Here is a 26,971-nt window from a genome sequence, read left to right on the forward strand (position 1 = left end):
AATACTGTTAGGACAGAAAAGGAAAAACAACAAATAACATGACATGAATTTTATAAAATATATATAGCAGGAAGGAAAACTTGACCAAGTTTCAAATAAGAACTACATTTGAACATTTTCTCTTCTGGGTGATTCTACAGCAGATGAGACATACAAAAGGAAGGCTTTACCACTTTTATATGAGGTTCATTTATAGGCAAAATATTCAGCTTTCAGTTCCAGCGAAGTACGTCATAGCATAGATTTGCATACATGATGAACTCACAGAAAACAAACAGGCAAACAAAAAGAAGGCAGCAGAGAACAGCCGAAAATGTCAAGGTACGGAAATAATAGAGGTCTGTTCATATGAAACTAGTACAAACAAGAAGTCTTAAGACAGCCTTTGCTTTGCAAGAACAGTAATGTCTAACATTCACTATATGGAAAAATGTATGGATTACACCTTTGCAATAAGATAGTTTGTAATATTTCCCTGGTGGATATTCAACAGTGAAATTATGATTACTGGTATTATGAGGCCAATATAAAACAGTTTCCATTTCTGTTCACTCCAATAATAAGTCTGAGGTGAATACTTAATGGCTTTTACAGTCAAAAATGTATTGGCATAATTCAAGCAAGTCTAGATGTTCCTGTTATAAGGGGGACTGCAGATTTTACAAATATTATAAACACATAAGGACCACATCCATAAAGGCAGAGCATGAACACAAAAGTTCTGTTCTAATGTACATGAAGGCATTCAATTATTCTGAAGACGCCAGAGTCTGTTTATTCTTCAGACATCCACCATACACTGTAAATAGCTCATGACTGTGATCTCATGTGTAACAGAAATGGAAGAGAAGTTCCTGGGATCAGTCTCCACATCCTCTATTTGACTCAAGAGCGTTTTTAGAACAACTTCACATGATGTGCAGAGAAACTGCAGCCTTGCAGAAATTAACCCTCGGTGAGGTCTTGGTTAGATGTCAGACTGCTGGCATCGCCTGGAAGAAAAGGGGGAAACACAGACAAAGCTCTGTGATTGAAACTATAGACTGAAGCGCTGCCATCATATCTATATAGTATTTTTAAAGATTTAAACCTTTTTTCTTAAGACAGAATTATCTTTTTAGTGCTGATGTTAAAGGTTGCATATTTTACCCTTTAAAACAGGTTTATATTGGTCTCAGAGGTCCCACCAGAAGTGGGGAAAAAAGTGGGGAAAAAAAATTTGCCTATAGAGCATAAAATGGCAAAAAAAGTGACATTAACCCTTAGAGCTCACAGCTATTTTTTTTTACCATCATGTCTCATCTGGACTTTTTTCTTGAAAAGCTTGTAAATCATCAACCCTGTGGTGCACAGTCAAGCTCTAGACATCTTTTTTTTTTCAGGACAACCTGAGCTTTAAGAACAGATCTACTACAGTAATGTCACTTGAATTATGAAAAAGTTATAGGACTCTAAAGACAAAATGAAAAAAATAAATTGGAATTTGAAACTCAAAGATTTGCATTGATAACACACAGTAAACAGTAGTGACAAAGCATTTTCTTTGCACAGACTTGTTCTCCCATCTCTTGGGGACAAAACAGTGAAAGATAAACATTCTGTGACAAACGGTTTTCAAAATATATACATATATACAAAAAAGTCCATGCACTTTTTTGCAGTTAGATTCATTTGTGTTGTTCCTCTAAGCAGTAGAGAAGCAACTAGTCGACTATAACTCCCACAATGCATTACATCTAAATGTTGCCCTCAACAAATATGGCGGAATCCACCAAATAAAGCCAAGGTAAAATATCGAAAATGGATTAAAAATGGACAAAAAGACACTTATAACTGGATCTAACGATGTGGATTTAATCTTTAAAGACGCCGAAAAGTCACTGAAGTTCTGGGCTCACTAGAACGGACTATGGAGACATCGATGGTAGCAAACAAACAGCAAAATTGTCAGCTTTCAGAGGGGGAAAAAAAGAGTGTCTACGACATACGTTTTTCTAAACTGTGTCACTTCTTGTTGTATACGACAACCCTGTCTTCAGAGACCCCAGGAAGTTAGCCAAGTTCTGGGCTCACTAGAAAATGTTCTGTAAGAGCTACGAATACATGAAGCACATATATAGAAAGGCACAACACACAGCTGTCACAGGAAAAAAACAAGCGAGTGCCTATGACTTACGGTTCAAAAGTTACCAAGCAATTTATAAAGAGGTGTGCCCGCAGTAGGGATCTGTGCCACTGGAGCTTTAAGGGTTAATGGACAAAAGTTGCGAAAAAAGAGGAAAAAATGGGTGAAAGGTGGCAAAAAGCAGCAAAAAGTGACATTAATGGACCTAAAGTTGCAAAAAGGAGGAAAAATGTGGCAAAAATGAGAACAAAGGGGAAGTAAAGGGCAAAAAGTTCTACTGCTAGCTCTGGCTGTGATTTTTCTCGTCTTTCCTTGTGAAAAACAAGAAATTCTTACCTTTTCAGTTTTATTACGAAGAAACACAATCCAGGCAAAATCAAGGCGACACCCAGGACAAGAAGGTTGTGGAACCAAGGATGAACACCTGTGGTGGAAAACAGGGAGTTATAAAGCATGGGTCATCAACTCCATTCACAGAAGGGCCAGCTTCTTCTTGACTGATGCTCTTGGGGCCGGACATTTAAATGAAATAAACTAAAAGCAATCATTTGGTTGTACTGACATATTCTTGTAAAAATATGATTTATTTTAAAAACGAATGGAACTTTAAGTTTTAAAAATGAGGCAATATACTTATCACCTATACTGAAGCCAGCCACAAGGGGGCGATTGATAAATTTTAGCTACATATTTCTAGAGCCCTCTTGATGTCCATCACTGAGTTTGATTCTAATAAGCTGTGTTGTGATTGGTCAGGTACAGATGCAGGAAATGGATCTTTTGTGTAGCTTATCAGAAATAAATAATTTATCTCCCAAAGAGCCTTAAAAAAATACAGCTTGAATCAAGACAGGAAGTATTTTTTGACCATGCCAAATTACAGAAATACAAAACATATTTGCTTCTTGTTTGAAAAGTGGCTCAGCTGAAAGTTTTACTTAAACTTTTTTTTTAAGTTAAACAATAGTATGCCATATTTTTTCCTTCACAAATTTTCTGAATTTAATTATCCTCCAGGGGCCACTCCAGTTGATGATCACTGCTGTAAAGGGTCTGTTGGCTGTTAATTGACTGGCAATGCCGACTTTTTTACTGAAATAACAAATACCTAGTTCATGAAAAAAAAAAAATAGGCAAAAAGAAGTTGCAGAAATAGATAGAAAGTGGCAAATTTTTTTTGTAAATTGGCAAAAAATGGTGGAAAGAATCTACAAAGTGTCAAAAATGTGAAATAAGTAGCAAGAAACAATGCAAACATGGGTGAAACATGGCCAAAATAGGTGAAAAGTAGCAAAAATGGGTTAAATATTGCAAAAATTGGCAAAAGAGTGGCCAAAAAGTGGCACATAGTGGCAAAATTGGGTAAAAGGTGGCAAAATGGGCAAAAAAAATAACAGTTTGCATTAATGGACAACAAGTTGCAAAAATGGGCAAAACGCAATTAAAAAAAAATAAAAAAAACTGGCAAAAAAAGGGAAAAATGGCAACAAAAGGGCAAGATGCGATAAAAAATATGTATGAAAAAGGGGAAAATTTGGATAAAATTGGCCAAGACTGGCAGAAAGACATGGCAGACATGGATGGTAAGCTGCAAAAATTGGTGAAAAGAGACAAAAAAATTTCAAAAATGGGAAAAATGTTGCAAAAATAGGCAAAAGGGAGTTGCAGAAAGGGATGGAGAAGTGGCAAACAGTGGAGAAATGGGCAAAAATTGGTGAAAGAGTCAAAAAATGTCAAAAATGGGAAAAATGTGGCAAAAATAGGCAACAAGGAGTTGCAGAAACATGTGGAAAGTGGAAAAATTGGTAAACGTGGAAAGAAAAAATTCAAACATGGGCATAAAGAAGCTGCAGAAATGAATGGAAAGTGGCAAAAAATTGGTAAAAAGTGGAAAGAAACAATTCAAACATAATGAGAAGCCGCAGAAATGAATGGAAAGTGGCCTTTTTTTTTTGGGCACAATGGCAAAAATTGGTTAAAGTGGCAAACAATGGCAATATAGACAGGTTAAAATGCAGCATCATGTGAATGCATTTCTGGTACTGCCTGGTTAACAGGACGCTAGCAGAAATGCTACTGATCAATCACACATTGTGCATCATCTGGGGAGGGCCCGTTCTCTGGGTTTGTCTGGGGCCCATGCACTAATGAACTGTACATAAAACCTGTCCTACCCTCTCTGATTTCAGGAATGAAAATCTTTTCCTCTTCCCAGTACAGGTGCCTGATAATACAGCTCAGGTTTCCTCCTCCATCAGGGAGCAGCAGACGACTTTCAGCAGTATAAAACCCATTAGAGTCGAGTGTTTCCACCAACGATGAGTTCCCTGCATGACTCCAGCTGATGCTGGCGGCTGGTTTTCCTCTATTAGCTTTGCACACTGCCATCAGCTTGTTGTCCTGTCGCTCCAACCAGGTGGATACGCTGGGAGGAACTGAGGCAGGGAGACAGAACATAAAAGCACATTAAATGTTTAGCCCTTCATTGTTTCACTTTTTCAGAAGTGATGAGTGGATATTTCAGAATCAAGAGGAATGCCTTCTTTTATAGGTGCCGCAGATTTTCCCCTTTATGTCATTTTTATGGGTGTGTTTTGGTAAATTGAACATTTATGAAGTCAACCTCACTGATAACATGGTTATGAAATATTTCCTGATCTGAGGAGAATAATCGTACCAATAATGTCCACACTGATGACAGCTGAAATGAATCCTCCATTGTAAACAGACTGGCATGTGTAAACCCCATCGTCACCGTTGGAGAATTTTGGGATGTGCAGGTATGACTGGGAGCTGGATGTGTTTCTGAGTGTCTTCCCATCATTGCAGGTGTCTAAACTTTGGCCATCACTGTTAAAGGCTACTCTACAGGATCTGTTTCTCAGCATTATTTCCCAAGAAACAAAGATCATCTGATTCCACGTCCTATCACTGCACGTCAGGTTTACATCACTTCCCTCCTTGAAAGAGGAGTTTCTGACAGCTGTGAAGAAGAGGACACAAGTAAGCATAAAAGGAATGGCAATGATACATCAGAATGTCCCAAAGGGCAGTCAGAAATGTCATGTTGCTCAGTTATTTGAGCCACATGGCGTTGAAAGAAAATTGAAAAGAACCTCTGGTACAAGATTTACACATTAAAGTAAATATTCAGGAGCAATCCTTTTATTTTCAGAATTTCCAAGGAGGAGCGCTGACACTGTCAAAGCAGCAAGCAGGAGCACTTTACTAACAACGATGAAGATCTACAACTACCATGACACAACCTCAACAGCAGCACTGGATAAACCCTCAATGAAACAACAACATATCACTGGTGGTTTCGTTCAAATCCGTAGAGGGTATTGAAGCCAGTTTGTGGTGTTTTCTGGTCATTTCTTTGGTCATCTCAGCTTGCAGCTGAGAGGAGGATCAGGAGGGGAGGGTGGAACCTTCTTCCAAGCGGGGAGGGCCGGCCAAATCTGGGGGCGGGGCTAACTGCCCACATGACATCATGAGGAGAAAATCTGCGATTGGCCTGTTTTAGCACACATTTTCTGAAAGGTGGAAAACAAAATGGGGGGAGGGGTCTGCTACTTTAGGGGACTGTGGACAGGCAAGGGCACATATTTTTGTTAGAAAAGCTTTAAAGGTACAATGTGTAGAATTTGGCTGCATTTCGCCGAACAGAAACGGTGTACATGGGATATAATGTTTATATATCTATGTGAAGTATGTTAAAATAAGTGCACAATCATCCCCTTTAAACTTTCGTTTTCTTTTTACAAAATTAGAAAAAAAGCTTTATAAATTTACATTACCGTGGGTCACCCTCACGGGGGCTGCCATATTGAACCGCCATGTTGTCTACGGCAACGTTTTGGGGACAGAAAGAGCGAAACGCAATTTTTAAATACGAACCTGCCCGCCGGTCCTGAAAGGTACCTGGAAGGCAGGTGGAGAAGAAGACTGACCTATAATCTATAAAAATTATGGTTACAAAAAGGAATGAATAAACCCTCACCTGGTCACTGCTGTAAATGATGTCCGGCTCACGATCCTTTTTGGTCTTCACAGGCTCTCGTTGCCTAGTGATGTGACGTTTTGGTAACAGATCGGCTCATTCTAAAATCTGAACACTAGGTGTCACTAAAATGCCAAATTCTACATATTGTCCCTTTAAAACGTGACCTTTGCATTATATGTCCCCTTTAAAGTCTTAAATTTAAGAAAAATAAAGATAAAAATCAAAGTTATGGCTCATATTAAGGGCGTGATAATCCTCCTCATGGAAATTAAAAAGTCTATAAAAATATTTCATTTATTATTTCATTTGTTCCAAAAATAAGGCATCTTCACACTTAAACTGGCACTGAAAGGATTGAATTCCTGAAAATTATTCAATATTTGATAATTATGGAGGATCAGGTCTGATCTTGACTAAAATAAATCAAAACAATCAATTGTTTGTTTTTATGTTTACTATTTTCATATATGGGGTCCCTTTGTGGCCATGAGCACCCTCAGTTTAACAGTTTGTTAAATTCTTTAATTTCAAAAAAAGCATGAATGTATAAAACATAAAGTTGATACTAATTGTGAAAACATATTCAAGGAGGCTGTCATAATACTCATGAGGACACCAATTTGTCTGTAATATGAAGAAATAATTCAATTTTGGGATTTTTTTATTACCTTTTTTTTTTACACTTAAACATGCATTTATAAGTTTAAATTCCTGTAAATACTTGATATTTATGATCAGGTCTGATCTTCATAAAAACAGTTAATGCAAAACAAGTTAAGAAAAAAATACGTTATTTAGTTATTATTATTGCTATTTTGTATAGTGCCATTTATGGTCACAAACACCCTGTAAGTGTAACTTTTTCTGACACCATCTGAGGGCTAAAATGCATTCACCCATTAACACAGCGTTCTTACCTGCACCATTGTACACGTTTCCAAATCCTAGGTGTGCAACTGTAGATTTACAAAGCAAAAGCAGAATTAACAATTTTTAAAAAAACAGCACAGATCCATATTTTCAGCACAGAAGGAGAAATCTGCCAACCTGAAACTGAGACGTCGATCGAATGGCTGATCAGCACATTCTTGAATTTATGCACTTCACATCTGTACAGGCCAGCATCATGAATGGAAATCCGTTTGAAAGTCAAATACGAAATCAGTTTATCCTCATGTGTGATATTCTGAGTTATTTCCACATTCTCAGCGTTCTTTAGTTGTTCACATCGGTCAGTATCGGGTTTACACCAGGTGACCTGCAATGATTCTCCACAGTGTCTGACTGGACACCTGATGGTCAGACTCTGCTGTGGGGCAGTTTTCAACACTGTGTTTCTCCAGACATTCACCGAAACCTCACAGGAAGGAGGCACATCTGTATCAGATCAGCAACAACAAAACAGGTAATTGTCTTAAAACTTTGTCCAGAAACAAATACAGAGCTTTGCAGAACTTTTAGGCATGTTTGGGCCATAAATGAGGCTGATGTAAGGCGTAGATGTGGTGAGTAAGCTGCCTGAGGGTACCATAGGGTTGTAGGGAGGATTGACACAAGTACTCTGGATGTCTTAGTTGTTTCTTAAACAGATTATTTTCCCATGCCCCTGGTAATATGCAGCGTCCACACCTTTAGAGCGGGGTAAGCAGAGCCTAAGGTGATGATTTTCAACCTAGTCTTGCTAAAGGCACGCCGAAGAACAAGCCAAAATTTCAAGGCACACCACATATCCGTACAAATAGCCTCTTGAAGTAATAATGTATGGCTGTACTAATTCCAATCCACATCAAGGCTTGCCTAAAGACACAGCAGTGTGCCTTGCCCATTTTAGAAACACTGGCCTTGGGTGCCATCCGGGCAGGTAGTAGGGTTGCCACAAGCCCCCTGGTCAAGCTGTGGATGTCCCAAGGGCCCTAGAACCACTGACAGTCTCTGGGTGTATTACCAGGGGTGAAAAGGCCCAGACAAAAGAGGTGCCCTCAAGCCTGGCGTTGGCTGCCGAGCGACATGTGTCTGGCTTGCACCCCTCAGGACCTCCTCCTCTCCAGCTCTTGGTTGTGGCACATTAGGCCCTGTGGTAAATCATTAGCGCTCTACATGCCTAAAACTTTTGCACATGACTGTAGATAATGTCTAAAACATGTGCAAAGTGCAGTCTTGAAACCTAACATACACATAAAGAATTTTTTTTTTTATTTAGCTTAACTTTAATTCCTAGTAAACTCAGACAAAACACTACCCAATGAGGTGTACTCCTGTTATCATTTAAGTGGTTAAAGTCTAGCCTCTCTGCAGCCAGATCAACTCAAAATGTCTCTGAATGATCTCTTAAAACCATGTCAAATGACACAAGAAAGCTGGGGCTTACCTGGGCGTCCTCCATGGACACGGACAAATGCAAAGCAGCTTATAGTCAGCAGGTAAACACACATTAGTCTGTCCATTTGGCTGGACATCTTCATGAGTTCAGATCTGAGCTGTAAATGAAGCTCCTGCATGGGTTCATTTCACCTGCAACAGTTGTTCACCACTTCCTAACCACCCACATGTTTTTTTTTCTGAAGAGCATGCGGCCCTTATATAAGCTAATAAAGGAAATCCTCAACACAAGAAAGTAAGACACAAAGTTGTAAGGGTAAAGTAGGGTCCATCACTCTCAAAGCCAGTTTTTAAAAACCACAACACGTGCATGCTTGTAAACTTCCTAAATCAAAGAGCTCCACAAACCAGAGAAGGCACCAAATGCTCTCATCCTCTTCAAGAAATAAAAAAGATGCCTGCTTGCTTTGTTTTTCCAATCTGTAAAAATAACTGTAGCTCCAGCTGATGAATAATTATCAAGAAATCTGCCAGAGTACAAGTTCAGGGAAATAATGAACATTTTACAACTTTTCTGTATTTTTATAGCAGCAACACATCTACCTGATTTGGTAATGTAAATTAAACAAGCATCCGTTGTTGTACTTAAAAATGTTAAAGTATGCTGTTATCTTGGTTATGAAATGTAAGCACAGCTGTATACACCATGTGTTTATCCTATGTTAGATGAAGGCGCATGGGTGTGGGGTTACTGTAAATGATCTCAATGTGAAGCAGTTAAAGGTGTGAATAAAATGCCCCAAAACTGGTAATAAATGGTGACGGGGTTAGCAGCCATGTGAAGTGAGACACATGGGTGACATGGTGCAATTGATTAATCAATATGCTAGATAGCACAGTGACAAGACAAATATTTCACAGGGGCATATCTGATGATTATACCTGGGCCTCGAAACCTAGAACAAAAAGCAAGAAAATTTGTGCTTGGTAAATTACTTCTTTGTTGTAACAATGCTTCTTGGCAACACATCTTAAACCACTGAAAAGCCTGTTTATCTCCCTTTAAATGGTGCCACATTTAGCACCATCTGGACTCATAAACATAAACATATACACATAAACACATGAACATAATGTTCCTCCACATGATCAGGTTCTAGTCTACATGTTGCCAACACCAGTGCAAACTAGCCTGATGGTGGAGGGCAGTCATGGCAGCCCAGTGAGATTGGAGATTGGCTGCATGTAGTCTGTACCAGATTGGGCAGAGCGGCATTGGTCATATCGTCCCGCAAACCTTGACTGTAAATCTCTAGAAGACAGCCTACAGTTCCTATGTGCTGATAGGATGAGGGAATCAGAATCAGATGAGGAATACCACCTATGGGCCATTTTCTGCCACTTATCTATGCCACTTGTAATCCATTTTTGTCGCTTTTTGCCCAGTTTTGCAACATTTTTTAATCTTTGAATCCATTTTTGACACCCCTTTTTGCCATTTTCACCACCTGTTAACTGCCCCCCCCCCCCAGTTTTTGCCACCATCAACCATTTTTTTGTCAGTTCATTTAGTAGCTTTCTCCCATTGTGACAATTTGGGTCCATTTTTGCCACTTCTTTTTTGCCCTTTTTGCCACTTTCACTCATTTTTGTCTCTTCTCACAAATATTCACTTATTTTTAATTGAAGTTGTCTACTTTATTTTCTGGCATCCTGACGTTTATTTACATTATAGCTTAGCCATGCAGTCTGACATTACTTCCCAAATGCTTTTGCTCGGTGTGCCTTTATATCTTGAAAAAGGCAGTATTGTGAAATAAAATTAATAAATAAAATTATTTTTTGTTGCTCTGACAAGAGTGATTATCATTCAGGTTTAACATAAAATATCAGGATCACAGCTTCATAATGGACCATGATCATGCTGACCTCCATGGCCCCCAGTTTGTCTGGGCCCCTGGAAGCTCTCCCCTTTAAACCTCCCCGCCTTGTGTATAACAAACAAAGTTGTTCAACAGCGCCCTCCAGTGTTTAATGTTATCACATGCGGGCCACTGGCTGTAGGCCTTTATCAAATGTGACATACCTATTTCCTACTTTTTAACCTTAACACAGTCCCCTGTGGTCTAAAAAATGTTTGTGCTGTGTTTTTGTCGAAATACGACATGGATCAAGCCCGTATTTTGTTTTAATCACTTTTTAAGCTTTAATGAACATAAACATAGAAGCAATTCGCTGGGGCTTTCGTCTGAGGGACACCATGTAACACGGTCACTCGTTAAACCAGAACACCACACTTTAGTTGGTCTTCTTGGATGCATTTTTTTCTGATCAGCTGTTGAGAGGGTGATGACGTGGTTTCCGGTCTCACACCCCGACATTACAACAACAAGACAGGCAGACGAGCCGAGTCGAGCTGGGACGGTGAGACGACCGGACTGAAGGACTGAACAGGTACTGAAAGAAAACTCTCTGCAGTGACAACCAGCCCTCTATATGCATTGTAGGGCGGTTGAATGTGTTGTCATGGCGATAACCGTTGACGGTCCAACGGAAATTCCAGCGAGCAACGGCAGAGCTAGTGAACGTTAGCTGTGTAAGCTAACCCTGTTTGTTAGCCTGGCTTCATGACAAAGGTCAGAAAATAAGCAGAGCTGCTCGGAGTGAACTGCCTTTTAAAGCTAACTTCCGGTGTATATGCATCGATTTAAAAATATGCCGTTTTTATTTGTAAACGGCGTACTTTTCTAGTTTTAACTGCAATTTCTCTGGCTTTGTGAGCCTATTGATGATTTACAGCTACTGAGTTGTTGTGACAGTTCCACGTAAAGATGACGCAACACGGCAGGTGTCAGGAACTGTGACCTGATATTCACGACCACCACAGCTCACATGAACTTGTTGTTTTGAGGCTTAAATGTAACCACATGTAAATAAGAAGACTATAGTATTAGGTAAATAAAGGCCCTGTATAGTGTTTACTTTTAGAGTAATATCAAAATTCATCACATGACAGCAGTATACATGGTCTTAGACGAGGAATATCACACTACAGTCAAAGCAGGACTGGGTGTGTCACTTTCATTTTCTGAATCAACATAACCACAGTCAAAAATACTCTTCTAATAATGCATTAATTAATTTGAAAGAGAGTCTGATAGTGCCAAAAAGGTCGTAAAACTTTGTGTATTTGGATTCTTTTGCTCTGTTTCAAATACTGCATTTTAAAATGATACAGTCTCCTCTACTTTAATGATAGATTAGAAAGTACATAAGTAATTATAACTATTTATTTTATAATACAGGTGCAAGGGGAGGAATAAATCCATAAACAATGCAAGCACACTCTTGCATGATGGCAATATGCTGCAAATAAGTCAGCAACATTCTGTAACAGAAACAATTGTGCAGGTGTTTTCTTGCAAAATTGTCAAGTAGAAACAAGAACTTAACCAGGCCTCCTATTATGTAGTTTTTATAGTATATGAAAAGCAATCAGTATCATTTTATTTTATTTTGTTATTAATCTCATCATAAAAAGTAACATTTATATTCTGGCGCCAAGCTATATTGGGTCATTTAGGCATATGAGACTAGAAATTTGGTTGCAGAGTAGAGCGAGGAAATTATAGAAATTTCTAAATCGCAATATGTCCTACTGCAATTTTCAAATAACAGAAAATGCAATATTTCTTTGAGCTGAAAAGTGTTTCAAAATACCAGTTGAATACAATTTTTGATGCAGAAATAATCTGCTCTACACATTATGCAAACATTCAAGTCAATTATTGCGAGATTAATTTGCAAAAAAATGCAGCTTTTCTTATTTTTGTATATGTTTGGCTCATTGAAAATGAAATAAAATAAACATTCCCTTCAATTTGCAGTGAGTCAAAATGTTTGCAATTATTATTTTCAAAATTCTACTTTAGTTTAATCTACAAAATATTGTGTTTGTCATAATATAGAGTGATTAATCACTTGTTTGTTGAGAAAAGCATAAGATGAGGAACTTAAATGATAATCACGTATTAAACTGCAATCACAACATTAGGGGGAAAACGATCACAATTAGACTATGTTCTCTCTTTCTTTATTCAGCTCTATTGCAAAGACATTTTTAGTGAGTGAGAAATTTGTGCCTTAAAAAGGGAAAAAATACATAGGATAAAGTTTACCATAGGCTTTTATTTTGAATGATATGTCTGACATATCTATTGGTCTATCTCAAGTCCAAACTGCACTATTTTCCGACATTAACATTTGGAGGGAAAAAAAAAAAAAGGATTTTGGTCATGATATTTTGGTAAGGAGGTGATAATACTAAAGCTGGACCGGTTGAGAACCATGAATTTAGGTTTTTTAAAAGTAAGAATACTAATACTTTTTGATACTACAGCAATAAAAAAAGTCCAGAATACCCCATGGTCTAAAATTGCGAGTAAATCCGTTGTTTCAGTGTCTCGGATGCACAAGAAAGTGAAGTGCAGATGTATTTGTGTCATTAGACCATGTGTTTTTACTTGATTGCTATTTTCACTAGACTTGTATTTTTTAACTTGTAGGTGTAAAATATGGTGTTTTCTTAAGATTCAGTAGTTTTTATGTATTTTCTTCTTTCAGTCATTTAAATTAATACCACACAGTTAACCTAATTGCAATCACAATTGCGTTGTCAAGCTGTGAAATTGCATTCATGCATAAAAGGCTGCAATCATTTTTCCAATAAGTAGTACTGCTATTTTCAGTAAAGGAAAAACTTTTGAATTAAAAGAAAATGTTGCTGCAGTAAGGCATCATTACCTACAAATGTACTGACAAATTATCAAAGTGTTTCCGACTTGATTGGTTTTAAAGAATTTGTTCATGTGGAGATGTTTTTAGAAAACTTATACTCCTCTACTTCTCACCAGAAATCATCAAACTGAACACAGAAGAAATCCCTTCAGTACAGAGGGAGTCCACCACCTGCCCCCACAGATGAGGCCCATGTTGTGAAGGGGGAACCACCGCCCCCCAGCCCACCGACAGGACTGTTTGAGGTGTGTCTGAGATCGGGATGGAGAGGATTTGAGGAACCTTGGTCCTCAGGTGAATCCTGAGTTGTAACTAAGCTCAGCTGAGCTCAGATTCTCCAGAGCCCACCCTGAGAGTAATATGAGCCATGGACTCTGGGGCTCTTGATAGTCCTGTAACCTTGGTCATTAAGGCCCCCAACCAGAAGTATGAAGACCAGACCATCAACTGCTTCCTCAACTGGACTGTGGAGAGGCTGAAGAGCCACATCTCTAAAGTGTACCCCAGCAAACCGGTGAGTAGCTCACAATCTGATAGTTTTCTTTGACGCCTCTGACCTTGCACCCTTTGTTTCAGAGTGAAACCTTTTCAAACACGTCTTGCAACCTAATCTTCAGCTCACTTCGAGCCTGGTATGTACAGTCATATGACTCAGTACAGTGCTCTTAGTTTTCAGCACAAAAGCACCATCATCTTGCTCACATTCTGGCTTTAAAATCAGATTTCTGAAGCAAAGGGACTGATTTAATGTTTCAACCCCAAAATATCGGAGTTTTTCACCACAGTGTGACACAAAACGTGTAATAATGAAGAAGCAAAAGAGGGTCTGGACTCTAGGTACGTCATGTTGAAGGATTTATTTAGGAACAAGTGAAGGTTTGAGCCAACGATCTGGTTCCAGCACCCACAAAGGATTGTACATGTCTTATTTTGTTTTCTAATACATAATGTTTAAAATTTTTTACTGATAGCACTTCATTTGGCTGAAATCACATTTTAAAAGATCAACATTGTGATGAGTTTCAAACTGGTTAGGATCAAAAAGTATTCTACTGATCATGATAAAAATATCAGAAGATGTAAAAAGCAAAGCTAAAGATTCCCAACTAAAGCAACCACTACATGAGGAAAATCTGGACTGTGTGCTTTATTTTAGACACATTAAAGAAAGAGTTAATTTCTGAATTCAAGAACAGAATACTTGTCACAAAAACTCATCTCTTTAGTGCTGAGTTGTTCTTCTCTTTACAGCTGCAGTTGTTCAGATGATTTGGCTGATTTGCATCAACAAAGATTCAGGCAGGCAAAAGTTGATGCAGTCATGTTGGAAGACTTTTTCTTCCCATTAGCATTACCAAATAAAGGCTTCATCTCTCTGTTTGACAGGGTTCCTGCAGATCCTTAAATAGTCTTGCATTGAAACACTGAATGAAAGATAAAGCCCTGTGAGAAATTTCATGTCTTTCATTTCTGACCGTTTGCTGTGCAAAAAGTGTCATTGATTTTTCATGTCTTAAAAATGTCTTAAAAAGTCTTAATTTTTTTTAAGCATGTAGGAAAGCTGGTTTGAAGAATGATCAGATATCATGTTAGGAAATAAAGAAGCCAACTCTTCATAAGAGACAGAATTACACACATAAATGCAAGAGATGAGAAGAAGATACCTGTGAGTTTTTGTTTCTTTACATTCTAAGGCACAAATACACATTTAAATCTCCTTGACACCTTGCAAGAAGGAAACAGATTTTGTGTAAACCTTTGGCAAAAATTCATGTTTCATCCTGCCTGTCATCTCCCTGCTCTCTCTGTGTATGTTAGCTAACTTGAACATAAAAGAAATAACTAGTGCTTCACATCCAAACAAATTGCAAACAGCTGCAGGACAAGAAAATCATCAGCTGCGGATAAAGTAAAAAGGTCAGCACACTGTTAAGGTCCAACTGTGTAACTTTTATTTTCTAACCTGGAAGCAGCATACAGTAGATGACACTGACAGTGGAGTCCCATTTAGTCAAATTGTTGTAAAATGACAGGTTTCAGAAGGTTTTAGAGCAGTACAGTGGAAGCAGTTTTCAGGTTTGAATTCGTCTGGAAGGACACGTGGCCTGAACTGGCCTCTTTCCCTAAGCTGCAGTTTTTTTCATCTGGTTCAGGTGACGATGTAATGACAGAAGAAAGTTTATTAAGTAGAATTAAAGGCACTTAAAAAGCTTTTAGTGAGCTTTAAAGTGTCATCCTGTCCAGCATTCTAATTTTAAAAAAGTGCCTTAAAGTGTTGTAAAAGTCCACATAAGAACAAGATCTAACCTTAAGATAAACCCAAATATGACCGTCCTTGTCTTATACTGACCTTTTATTTGGTTCTTCTCGCCTCTCCAGTAACCAAAGCACCAGAGCATACTGGAGAAAAGTGTGTTTATTTCTGCATCATTGTGAAGGATTACTGTGGGCTGTGTGTGACAGACAGGTTTGAGTTTATCCTGAAAACAAATTTGTTGATGATGTTTATTCTTGACTTTTGAAACTGCAGTTAGAAAGCAGAATATGAAGTGTCTGGTAGGCAGTTTTAAATTTCCATCAGATGCTTTTTCTTCAGGCTGGATTAGAATATGGATTAAAAATGAGAAACATTATATTCACTGTTGTTTCAGCACTGATAAGGTTTTCTCTCACCAGTATCAGTTTCACAGTGTTTCAGTTTATGTCCTGTAAGACAAAGAGCAACAAGACGTCTGGTGAGATTTGAGAGAAACTTTCATCAGGCATTCTATGAGACTAAAACGCCCTCATCAGGTTTCACAGTAAAGAAAAGACTCCAAGTTGGTGATCTACTTACCTAAAAGCATGTTAGGGACCTGTAATTTTTTTTTTTTCAGGGAAAAACCACAATCTAATGTTTGCACCCTCTTATTGTTGCAGCTTTCCAAAGACCAGCGGCTGGTGTACTCAGGGAGGCTCCTTCAGGATCACCTGCAGCTCAGAGATGTGCTCAGAAAGGTAAGAGCTGCTCAAATACTGTTTCATCTCTGTGTTTAAGGAGATAAATGCATCGGTAACAATTCGCATACAACCTTTAGTTTGCACACCCATATAGATTTCCTGGCTTGAAATGCACTTATTACCTCTGCCAAGGAGGTTATGTGATCGAGTGGGTTTGTTCGTTTGTTCGCTTGTTAGTTTGCTAGCAACATAACTCAAAAAGTTGTGGACAGATTTTGATGAAATTTTCAGGAAATGTCAGAAATGGCATAAGGAAGAACTGATTAGATTTTGGGAGTAATCCAGATCACCGTCTGGATCCAGGAATTTTTTTTAAAGGATTCTGTACTATTGGGAGATAGGGCTAATGGCGGAGGTCTGCACTGTTACCACTTTACACCAGGAGATGGCGGACATGAGTAACTTCAATCCCAGCAGTGCTCCGAGCGCTTTTCTAGTTCCCTTTTTCTTGATTTTTGTGAACACATTACGCCCAGTCATTAGATGCCCTGGGAATGTAGTCCTGTTTTGTAGTCAGTGCTTTGTGCTGTCTGTGGCATAATTCTTTATTCAAGCTGAAATTAGTTACTTTCTTTTAGCTGCTGCTTATCTTCATCATTAAAATAGTTGTACTTTATTGTATTTCCAGCTGTTAATAAGGGCTGAAGGATTTGCAAAAATAATCTAATTGCGACCCCCCCCCCCAATATTGCGATTGCGATTTAATATGCGATCATTCTTAGGTTAATCATGTGTATTTTGAGACAAATTCAAGCAATAAAGGATTCCATAAATAAGGCCATGTGTATTGAAAACAGTGACATTATTTCAGAACCAATTAATCCATAGTAGCGTGCATTTAAATATGGGAATGCAACAAGCTATAAAGGAGGCAGCTAGGAAGTAACGCTAGGCTTCATCAGTTTTAGATAGAATGAGCTAACTATTTTTGTTCATATTGCAAATGTGATGTCATTTGTTTTGTTAAAGGGCATTATCATTTTTATGTCACTCATGTTGAGTAAGAAAATCATACATAAAACAGGAAAAGGGGGATTTTTGTAAACCATTAAAAAACATTGACACTTGAATGTTTGCATAATGTGCATAAAATCTCTGCCGCTGCAAAAAAATATTTATTAAACTGGTATTTTGACCCATGTCAAGTTAAAGAAATATTGCACCTTCTGTGATTTGTAAATTGCAGCAGGCAATATTGCAATTAAATCTAATTTGCGATTAATTTCCCAGCCCTAGTGTTGATGTGGGTTTTTGCAGTTCTCTCTGACACTTTTGTCCTCTTTGAACAAATGAAACTATGAATATCTCTTGAATGCCAAATTTTGAATGGAGTTAATCTATAGTGCATCGATTCCCTTGTTTTGTAATGTCTGGCTGTGGCCTTACTGCCTTTAGATTTGTCTAGTCTTGAAATAATTCCCTTTGCAATGGTGAATCTTGAATACATGGAAGTTTTACTTCTTTAAATGAATCACAAGAAAGAACATTTTCATGATATTCTATTTTTTTTAGTTACACCTGTATGTATGGGAAACACTGCAAATATTTGGTATTGTGTGTTGATGTACAGTGCTTCCCCTACCATTATAATAGGGGGCGCCCACGGTTTTAACAATAGTTAAACAAACGCTAAATTTTGGCGCAAGATTGCAGCAATTGGGCACAATTTAGGAAATTCTCGCAACAAGTCTGACACTTGTAATGCAGGAAAAAACCTGCAACCCTCCGTATATCATGCTGCAAATTGGCAAACCAGTGGGAAATGTGGTTAAGATTAGTGACAGTTGGGCTCAGGTCTGCACCAACTCCCTCTTGGTCTGTTCAGCACAGCGCCTCACAGGTGTGTAGAGGCAGGTGTGTCATGAAGACAGAAAAAGTTTGGAAACTTCTGATCTAACTGATGCTGCAGTACCAATGTTTTTTCATCACTTCTTTTTGTGTGAGACTCCCACTACGCCTACATTTTCTCTCATGTTTGACCTAGGAAACAGGGGTGACTTCCTCTGCATAATAAAAATAAACTAGTCTTCAACTCAGCAGTTAGGAATACTAGATGCCAGCTTTAAATAGACTAAACACAGCAGATGAACTGTGGCTACTGGTGTCTATTTATGCATCTTTATTTGCAGATGGCTGATTGGGCCGATACCAAACTGATGCCTCTGTGATTCCCTATTTCCAACCACTCTGATATAAATCATATCAACTACTCTTCTTACTATTTATGAAGTTGAACTTTAAAGTTTAAAAGCTAATTTAATGCCATACACACTCGATGCAAAACTGGAGTTTTCAAAACACTCCATCTGAAAGCCAAGCAGGCTTTCATGTTTATTTTGGCTGACCGCTGAGGTCAGCCCTACACACGGGTCTGTATGTCCCTTGACTGAGTGAGAGAGTGACAATACTTTCAGGGCCATACGTACAGAGTTGTGCTATGGGCGGGGTTTAGTTGTACTTAAAGCCGCTGATAATGGCTGCCTCCACTGCTGTGGTTACCGCGGGTGAAGCTTTAGCACTGCATCAGTTTTACTAGAGCTAGACCATGTTTCTGTGTAAAATAAGGAATTAACACAACACTAGAAGCTCATTCTTACTGAATGCACTGCATTTTTAGGAAGTGGCCACCAGACAATCTTCTGTACTTTCCCTAAAGACTAAAACAAAGAGGTGTAAACTCATTTTCTTTAAGCAATGTGCTTCAGAGAAACGATATGAACACAAGTCTACGGCCACAAACTCCCAGCCTTGTGTATTCTTAATTTGGTTCATAGTTTGATATTTTCTGTTGACTGTTGATGAAGACTCCGTTGTGTAATTGTTGTGTCTAAACACACACACAGTTTGTGTTTGTCTGTGTCGGGGAACTGAAAGAGGCTGTGGGAAACAAAAGCTGATGTGATGTGATTTACTGACAAAGAGTGAGCTTTGTGTTTGTCTTCTGGACGTTTCTACACTAATCCGTCCTCTCTCTCCCCCTCTGTGTCTGTTTTGGGCCTGTCTGCTGCCTTCACCACCTTCTCCTCCTCCTCCTCTTCTTCCTCTCTCTCTCACATCCTCGTGCCCTGACCTCGTCGACCTGCAGCAGGATGAATACCACATGATGCATCTAGTGTGTGCCTCTCACAGCCCCCCAGCCTCGCCCATGCCTCGGAGCCCCTCCATGGCCAGCTCTTCAGCCTCCGACTCCAGCGTGAGTACACACAGAGTTATGACCTCCTCTTGTACGCCTCAAACAGCGTGTGAATGACGGCTTTGTTCAGGCTCATTCCAGGAAACATACGGCTGAAAAAAAGTAGAATTATGCTTAGTCAAACATTCATAAAAGCTGGTGAACCACGATGACTCTTGAGTGATTTACACATCTAGAGTTTGTGTTAGCAGCTAGTGGACAGCTTAGAGCTAACACTGATGTTTTGTGAAGCTCTGATGGTGCTGCTGGTTCTTTAAAATCTTCATTTGCTTATGTGGGAACAGATTTGCATACTGCTGTGCTGAGTTCTCTGTTTCAGCACTGCTCTTACTCAGTGTTATTTCTCTGTGTTGTTTTAAATACCAAAAACATCAAGACAACGATTTTGTATTTGTAAGCCTACCTGGGAGTAAATTAATTTATGATTATGAATATGAATGTATTTGCAAACACCACCAGTCTTTGATGATTAAATGTCATTCATTCTGTTATTTTTAACTGATTATTTACTACATATTAACTTCTGACGGGTGGGTATTTCTGCTTGTTCAGAGTTCAGACAATGCTGGCTCCCCCTCACCTGCCAACACACCGAATCAGGACAGCCAGCCAGCCTCTTCTTCCTCCTTTCCTTCTGTCCCGAGGAGCTACGATGGTCTGAGGTATCGTGGCGGCTTTCCCCAGTACAATCCTCACATCCCGTCTGCTGTCCCTCAGTGGTAAGGGTCTCTGAAGTCACAGTATTTCTTTATAACATTAGGCTTGAGACATATCAATGCTTAAATTTTACATACAGTATTTTGAAAAAACGTTTTCACAGCGTTGTCAAACAGTATTACATTTTTTTACAGCACTTCTCCACTAACAGTTTTAGATATTGAAGTAACAGCATAATCTTATGTAATCCAATTCAACCATCATACAGTGACCCAGACCACATAGAAAGATTTCCATGATCATTTTCTTTACTGTGAGGAAATAGCAGATTCAGCAGTACTGTCCCTTTAAGTCTGTTGCTCCATGTGGTTTCGTGTTGCTCTAAAAACCAAAAGCAGAACTGTACCTTTATCTTTGATTGTTTGTTACAGAAATTCAAAAAGACTTTGCTTTTTTGTCATAAAAGATTTGATAACTATGACACTCCTCCACAGGCCCAATGGAGCCCAGGTCCCTCTGCAAGGCGGCCTTCCTGCCAACATGCCCCCCCACCCCATGTACATGCCCATGCAGATGCTGTGGTGGCAGCAGATGTACGCACGCCATTACTACATGCAATAGTAAGTAAAAGATGTGCAGTAGGTCTGTGTTTGAAGTGACTTAATATAAGCAGTACTTTCTGATTCATGTAAGAGAGAGGAAGCAAACCAAGCAACGCCTGCAGAACAAAGTGAATTCCCCATATTATCTGGATAAATAAAGCACTCATCAAATCAGTTTGCCAAGCCACATTGCAAAGTACTGACATGTTAGAAACAGCAAGAACTATTTTAATAATCAGTCTGACAAATTGTTCATTGTTAGAGATATAATGCACAGGATATACTCGATAACATGATTATTTTATGTTTGTATAAATAGTTCAAGCAATGTTCACAGCATGTTCAAACCAGTTTAAAAACACTACTTTAATTTTATGGAAAGCACCCAGGTGGATTGAAGCAAAACAGTAAAAAAGAGGACAGTGTTGTGACTCCAAAGCAGCAGAAATATCAATATGAAACTTTATCTCTCACTCAGAACTGTCTATATTTCACAAACACTGGCTACTCTTCAGCACAGACTTATTGTTGATGTTTTTTACTATTTAGACAGTTTGAAGTGAGTTTTCTTGTTTTTTAATTCTTCTCTTTTCACCAACTTTCATTAGCCAAGCTGCAGTAGCCGCCTCTCAGCTTCCTCCAACCCCCCCTCCTCCCTCTCCCACCCCCTCCTCACCTATTCAACCCCCCCAGCCCAACGAGGCTGTGCAGCCCCCGCTAGGACCGAACCCCGACCCTAACCCTCTACCAGAGAACCAGCCGGCCAACCCCAACATCCAGATGAACGCACAGGGTGGGGCGGTGTTGAACGATGACGAGCTGAACCGAGATTGGTTGGACTGGTTGTACACGGTGTCTCGTGCCGGCGTGCTCCTTAGCATTGTTTACTTCTACTCGTCCTTCAGCCGCTTCGTGATGGTGGTCGGTGCCATGCTGTTGGTCTACCTGTGAGTCAGCTATATTTGATTTTTTTTACGTCTGAATTTGCTGTACCCCATAGATCAGGAGTATTTTTATCTAAATTATATATTCTTATGTTTATTTCAGGCATCAGGCTGGTTGGTTCCCCTTCAGGCTGGAACAGCCTAACCCCAGAGCAGGAGACGGACCTCAAGCTCCTCAGGAGGAGGCAGAGAGACACCAGGACATGCAGGAAATGGTCAGTCATGGTCCTTGCTGCACCCTGTCTACAACAATTATTGTGTACATTAACTGCAGTGTGTCCGTCTCAGTAATTCTGTTATGGTTTCTAAGGACAAATCTACACTGGCAGCACACATAAAGGACAAAATAATTAAGGTTACATAATTGTGGTAATTCAATTGGGCTTTGGGGTAGGGGTGTACAAAGCAAGCCCAACATAGCCAGGCTCTCTCTGGGTAAACAGGTTCAACAAAGCTTTAAGCTCCAGCGAGAGATATTGAGTCAAGGAGAGGAACTTTCTCTGATAATTCAGGCTTTCTGCTTTAAGTTATGTGCATGCCCACATAAAAGCAGATGCATCATTTGATGCATCTTCCATAGAAGGAGGAACGATCAGCAGCTGTCAGATTAAAATGATGATGAATATATGAATGTGTTTGCTGCTGGAAAAAAAACACACAACACTGCAGGAGAAAGAGACCAGATTTTTAACATGAAACCTTCAAACAGATTTCTTTAACTTTAACTTTAACTTTAACCATGATACACAGGATTAGGAGCTATAATTAGGTCTGACAGCCTTTGTTACATTAAAATACTCTACTTATTCAAATTGATTTATTGAATTGATTCAATTTGCTAGGTTATGCTGTAATATAGGCTCCAATATTTGTGTATCATTGTAAAAGCTGCAGACTTTTCAGGATATTATGACCAAAAATTCAAACGCCAGTTTCCTGAGATGCTGTGGCCTTTTCTCAAAGTGAGAGCTCTGTGAAGTTACACATGCAGTTGACCTACTAGAACTCCATGGCTTTGCTCTGTGACATTAAAAATTATGTTATTATTCCAGAAATTTCCACAGATATATTTCTTAAAGTGGGGATCTGTTTAAATAACTCTCTTTTCCTGACTGGTCTTAGCATGAGTTTGCTGTAGCTATGGATGTGGTTTAGTTGCACTGTAAGCTGATAAAACAGTGGCTTCTGGTGAAGAGATTAGCTCGGATGTAGCTGTAGTGCAGTTGTTCCCAAAGTAAGTCATGGGCCCCCCCATCGGGGTGCAGTGTCATAACTGGTGGGGCACAGCAAGGCAAGGTCAAGTGAAACCTTTTGATGACTTCAGCACTACAAAAGAGGAGCAGGTCATTGATGAAACCTCAGATTGAACAGTGCAGTTGCAGTTCAAGTCCAAGACATGGTAATTTTTGGAGTGGAAATGGGGGACCCACTGCTGGGCACAAGAGCGGCCACACTCTTCCCTTCTTCAGCATCCAATATAAAATGGGTTTTTCAGCTATCCTCAATTAAGACAAAATGCATTTTAAAACTGGACATTGAACTAAGAGTGTCAGTCTCACAACTGCACCCAGATCTGTAGCATACAACAAGCCCACAATTCAGTTCAATTCAAAAAAATTTATTTGTCCCCAAGGGGCAATTTAGGGCACTGAAATTGTTGCAGGGCAGGAAAAATAAATATTTAAAAACTGTTCACCAAGTATTTATTTTCAAAGGAATTGTTTTCTCCAGAACCAGATTTTAACACTCTGTTTAAGGCGATGGTTGTTATTTCTACAGAATTTGAGGTTCTATGTTGCGGTAAACAACAAATACGAATTTAGTTAGCAAAAATTGTGACTGACAGTGTGTTTGTAGTATATATTTTGACATGCTGATTTGTATGGTGAGGGGTAGGAAGGCCTGCAAATATTTTCGTTTGCCAAGGGAGAGTCCAACAGATACAGCTGCGGAACCCCTTCTGTAGTTTATTTATTCATTTATTTTATTTTAAGCTAGCATGAAAGCCTACAATGTTTTAAAAAACATCTGCTGAAAACAAGGTACAAGAGCTGAGAGGAAGGTTAACCAGGTGCAACCAAAACATTAGCTGAACGAGGCGAAAATACTGGGGAATCCATCTTGCAAAGCTCCCGTCTGAACCGTTTGGGCCCGGTTAGAAAGTGACAGGACCAATCACTGACGAGGGGCAGTACTTTCAGCCATGGTGGAGTCGTGACATAAGCAAGCAGCAACAAGAGGCCGGTGAAATTATGGCGGAAGACATTAGCGTGGATGATGCTAAAACGCCAGTTTGATCAGACCTTGGCAAAGTTTCTTTGTTAAAAGAAGAAAAAAGTACAGCATTGAGTTGTTTTCTTTTCAAAAATGACTAAAGTCGTGTACTGACGTCTACAGTTGCCATGGTTTATGTTATGCAGTTTTATATGGAGTTTATTCCTCGGTAGCTGCGCACACGCACTTCCGTAGCGGCATGTGTTTTGTTGCTCTGATTGGCCCGTAAAGATGTGACAGACAGAACGTTCATCCAGTCACCCTCAGTTTTTTTCAAAGGCTCTGCCCTTTCCCCTTTATCAAAGGTTTTCCAGATGGATGTGTGAAACAAATCCATCTTGCGTGTCAGGTTAGGTAGCTACAGATTTGGTTTTGCTAAATCTATTTTAAGACTGTAAACAATGGTGAAACAGTGTAAAGATTATGATGGATGTAGATATAGTGGCAGTTTTATGAGATTTGGATATTTCTTTATAAATAGAAGCACAAAGAACCATACTAAAGCTTTTGGTGGAAAAAGGTTCTCCTGACCCGCTTCGACAATAGTTTAATAGCGTTAATAGACTGTTGCACATATCCACTACATGGGATATATTGCACACCCATCTGAGAAACTGGGACAACCAGAGCAACAAATCGTGCAGTGGAGCCAGCTTTCATGTGTTTACTGCACATATTAATCCGTTACTGTGTCCTCTTCTCTGTGTCTCAGGAACGTCTGATGGATGATGGTTTAGAGGACGATGACAGTGGGGAGGAGGGAGGTGGAGGGCATGAGGACCAGGCTGCTGCTGCTGCTATACCTGAACCAAGCTTCCTTACTACCGCGTGGTCCTTCATCAGCACCTTCTTCACCTCGCTCATCCCAGAGGGACGACCCAGGGCGGCCAACTAGACGGAATCCAACCTGCTGCCCTTCTTTCTCATTTCCCCCTCGTCCTCTTGCCAGCAGGTACCGCTCTGCAGAAATCTAACCGTCTTTAACACCTCAAATAAACTTCTTCAGATAAGCAAACATGCTCAAATACCCTCTTTTTTCAAGACCAGCTGGTTCAGCTCGAACCAGTCAGCTTCAAACCTCCAAAAAGCTGCCAACAAACGGAGCGATTCTTAAGCTAGTACCCTGAAGTGTAAGAGAAGAGTTCTGCAGGAGAAGAAAAGGATATTCAGAAAGTAAATATTGCGCTGTGTTAACAGGTTAAAAGCTTCAGCAGTGGATTTTTTTTTTCTCCATTGGTGGTGAATTCATTTTGTCGTGAGAAACTGGACGGAGCTGTCTTCCATTTAAAGCAGTGAAAATAAGGATGTTAAGACTTTTTAAAGAGGGATGTGGTGACATAATAAAGAAAAGAAATCTCCTGAAGTAAAAGGGGAACCTTGTGTCCTTAAATCATAAAAAACCACATCCCTAAAGACATTTTCATGTATGCACATGATGTGCATATTGACATTGCAGCTACTGAAGCACATTGTTTTCCCACTTTGTGTATTTGAACATTATCTATTTACACATGTAAGTATATGCATCTTTAATTCCTGAATATAAGCATTTTTTTGGAATAAAATCTTGCTGCGGTTTGAACTTTCTGCTGTGGTTTGTTCTGTAGTTCCTCTTCTGTCCTCCAGGTGGTAGTATTCACTCACAGATCCTGTAGACTTTGTATGACTACAGGGCCTTTTTAGACTGCAAAAACACAATTAATCTCATTTTAAGATGATAAGATAGCATTTCAATTAAGTCAGTAATTATACAGAATATGTTTAAAGCTCCTGTGAGGAGTGTGTAGTAGCCTGAAGCAAGGGATGCACAATATTATCAGAATTATTTCAAAACATGAGATATTGTGACCTAAATTTAGAAATTAAAAAATTAACTATATAAACTAATTGTATAAAAATTGTTGCTTGGATCTTAGATGCTACGAATATGGTTAGACAAAGAGATGGGGCAAAACAAGCATGTTTTGAAAGCACATAGTTACTGAATTGTGTGTGGAATTTATTTCGCCCCATTTTCCAAAGAGAGCATGTAATTTTGTTAGTTTCTCAAGGAATCACCTCTTAATCTTGGGGAAAACCAGTGTTTTTGCCCCAAAAAAAGAAGATTGAGAAGTCGGAATCCTGTGAAAATGAAAGAAATTTACTTAATATTCCAGAAAAACATGCAAAATAAATTGGACACAATATTATAGCATGATATCAATATTAGCAAATATGAAAATTTCTGACTTGGTAGCAGAAGAAGAAGATAATATGATATTTATTATTCAAGAGGACACAATTTTACACTATGTTGTTGAGCATGCCACATACACAGGCTGAAATACAACCACAGTTCCAAAAAAGTTGGGGCACTGTGTGAAATGTAAAATAAAACCAGAATGCAATGATTATCAAATCTCATAAACCGGTATTTTATTCACAAAAGAAAATAAACAACATATCATCAGACATTTTAACATTTGAAAAATATTAGCTCATCTCTGATTTTGATAGCAGTAACATATCTCAAAAAAGTTGGGACGGGGCCATGTTTACCATTGTGTAGCATCCCCTCTTCCTCTAACAACAGAGAGAAGACCAGTTGCTGGATTTATGGGTGAGGAATGTTGTCCCATACTTGTCTGATGTAGGATTCTAACTGCTTAACAGATATTCTTTGCAGTCTATTTTGAATGAGCTTCGGCCCACAGAAGACAGCATCTGGATTGTGTTCACATATGGTTGCCTCTCTGCATGATGCAGCTTTAACTTGCATTAGTGAATGGTACAGTGAGCCGTGTTGACAGATAATATCCCTGAAAAAAACAATGCCTGTTTCTTATGCAGTGCTGTCCGAGGGCCTGAAGATCATGAGCATCCAATATTAACCGTTTACCTTCTCCAGATTTCTCCAGATTCTCTGAATCTTTTGACGATATTATCGACTGTAGATGGTGGATTTTCAAAGTCTTTGCATTTTTTTGTTGAGGAACATTTTTCTGAAATTGTTCTGCATTTTTTAGATAGTTTTTCCCTGATTGGTGAACCTCTGCCCATCTTTACTTGTGAGAG

At 39.1% G+C, this 26,971-nt stretch overlaps 2 protein-coding genes across 2 annotated transcripts; one reads left to right on the forward strand and one right to left on the reverse strand.

The window, feature by feature from the left end:
• Nucleotides 1-768: 768 nt before the first annotated feature.
• LOC121514184 (cell surface glycoprotein CD200 receptor 1-like) lies at nucleotides 769-5,953 on the reverse strand. The gene is made up of 5 exons (XM_041794285.1): nucleotides 5,926-5,953; nucleotides 4,803-5,108; nucleotides 4,300-4,560; nucleotides 2,462-2,549; nucleotides 769-992 (listed from the first exon to the last, which is right to left on the reverse strand). Exons 1-5 carry the CDS (start codon nucleotides 5,951-5,953, stop codon nucleotides 968-970), a joined length of 708 nt encoding a protein of 235 aa, XP_041650219.1. The 3' UTR covers nucleotides 769-967.
• Nucleotides 5,954-10,804: 4,851 nt separating this feature from the next.
• Nucleotides 10,805-25,499, forward strand: herpud2 (HERPUD family member 2). Its single transcript, XM_041794345.1, has 9 exons — nucleotides 10,805-10,904; nucleotides 13,364-13,761; nucleotides 16,167-16,244; nucleotides 19,333-19,440; nucleotides 19,993-20,159; nucleotides 20,592-20,717; nucleotides 21,308-21,646; nucleotides 21,747-21,858; nucleotides 24,630-25,499. The coding sequence occupies exons 2-9, from the start codon at nucleotides 13,615-13,617 to the stop codon at nucleotides 24,810-24,812; spliced, it is 1,260 nt and encodes a 419-aa protein (XP_041650279.1). The 5' UTR covers nucleotides 10,805-10,904; nucleotides 13,364-13,614; the 3' UTR covers nucleotides 24,813-25,499.
• Nucleotides 25,500-26,971: the final 1,472 nt, after the last annotated feature.

The sequence above is a fragment of the Cheilinus undulatus genome, linkage group 8 (assembly GCF_018320785.1).
Source record: "Cheilinus undulatus linkage group 8, ASM1832078v1, whole genome shotgun sequence".
NCBI classification, from domain to species: Eukaryota; Metazoa; Chordata; class Actinopteri; order Labriformes; family Labridae; genus Cheilinus; species Cheilinus undulatus.

Excerpts from the sequence above, each read along its gene's own strand:
- LOC121514184 (XM_041794285.1), bottom strand. The coding sequence starts at position 5,953 with ATGGCAGCCCCCGTGAGGGTGACCCACG. Across the intron at positions 4,561-4,802 it reads CATCAGTGTGGACATTATTG|TTCCTCCCAGCGTATCCACC; the intron begins GTACGATTATTC and ends TCCCTGCCTCAG. Across the intron at positions 2,550-4,299 it reads CATTCCTGAAATCAGAGAGG|GTGTTCATCCTTGGTTCCAC; the intron begins GTAGGACAGGTT and ends TTTCCACCACAG.
- herpud2 (XM_041794345.1), top strand. The coding sequence starts at position 13,615 with ATGGACTCTGGGGCTCTTGATAGTCCTGTAACCTTGGTCATTAAGGCC. Across the intron at positions 13,762-16,166 it reads AAGTGTACCCCAGCAAACCG|CTTTCCAAAGACCAGCGGCT; the intron begins GTGAGTAGCTCA and ends TTATTGTTGCAG. Across the intron at positions 21,647-21,746 it reads GCCATGCTGTTGGTCTACCT|GCATCAGGCTGGTTGGTTCC; the intron begins GTGAGTCAGCTA and ends TGTTTATTTCAG.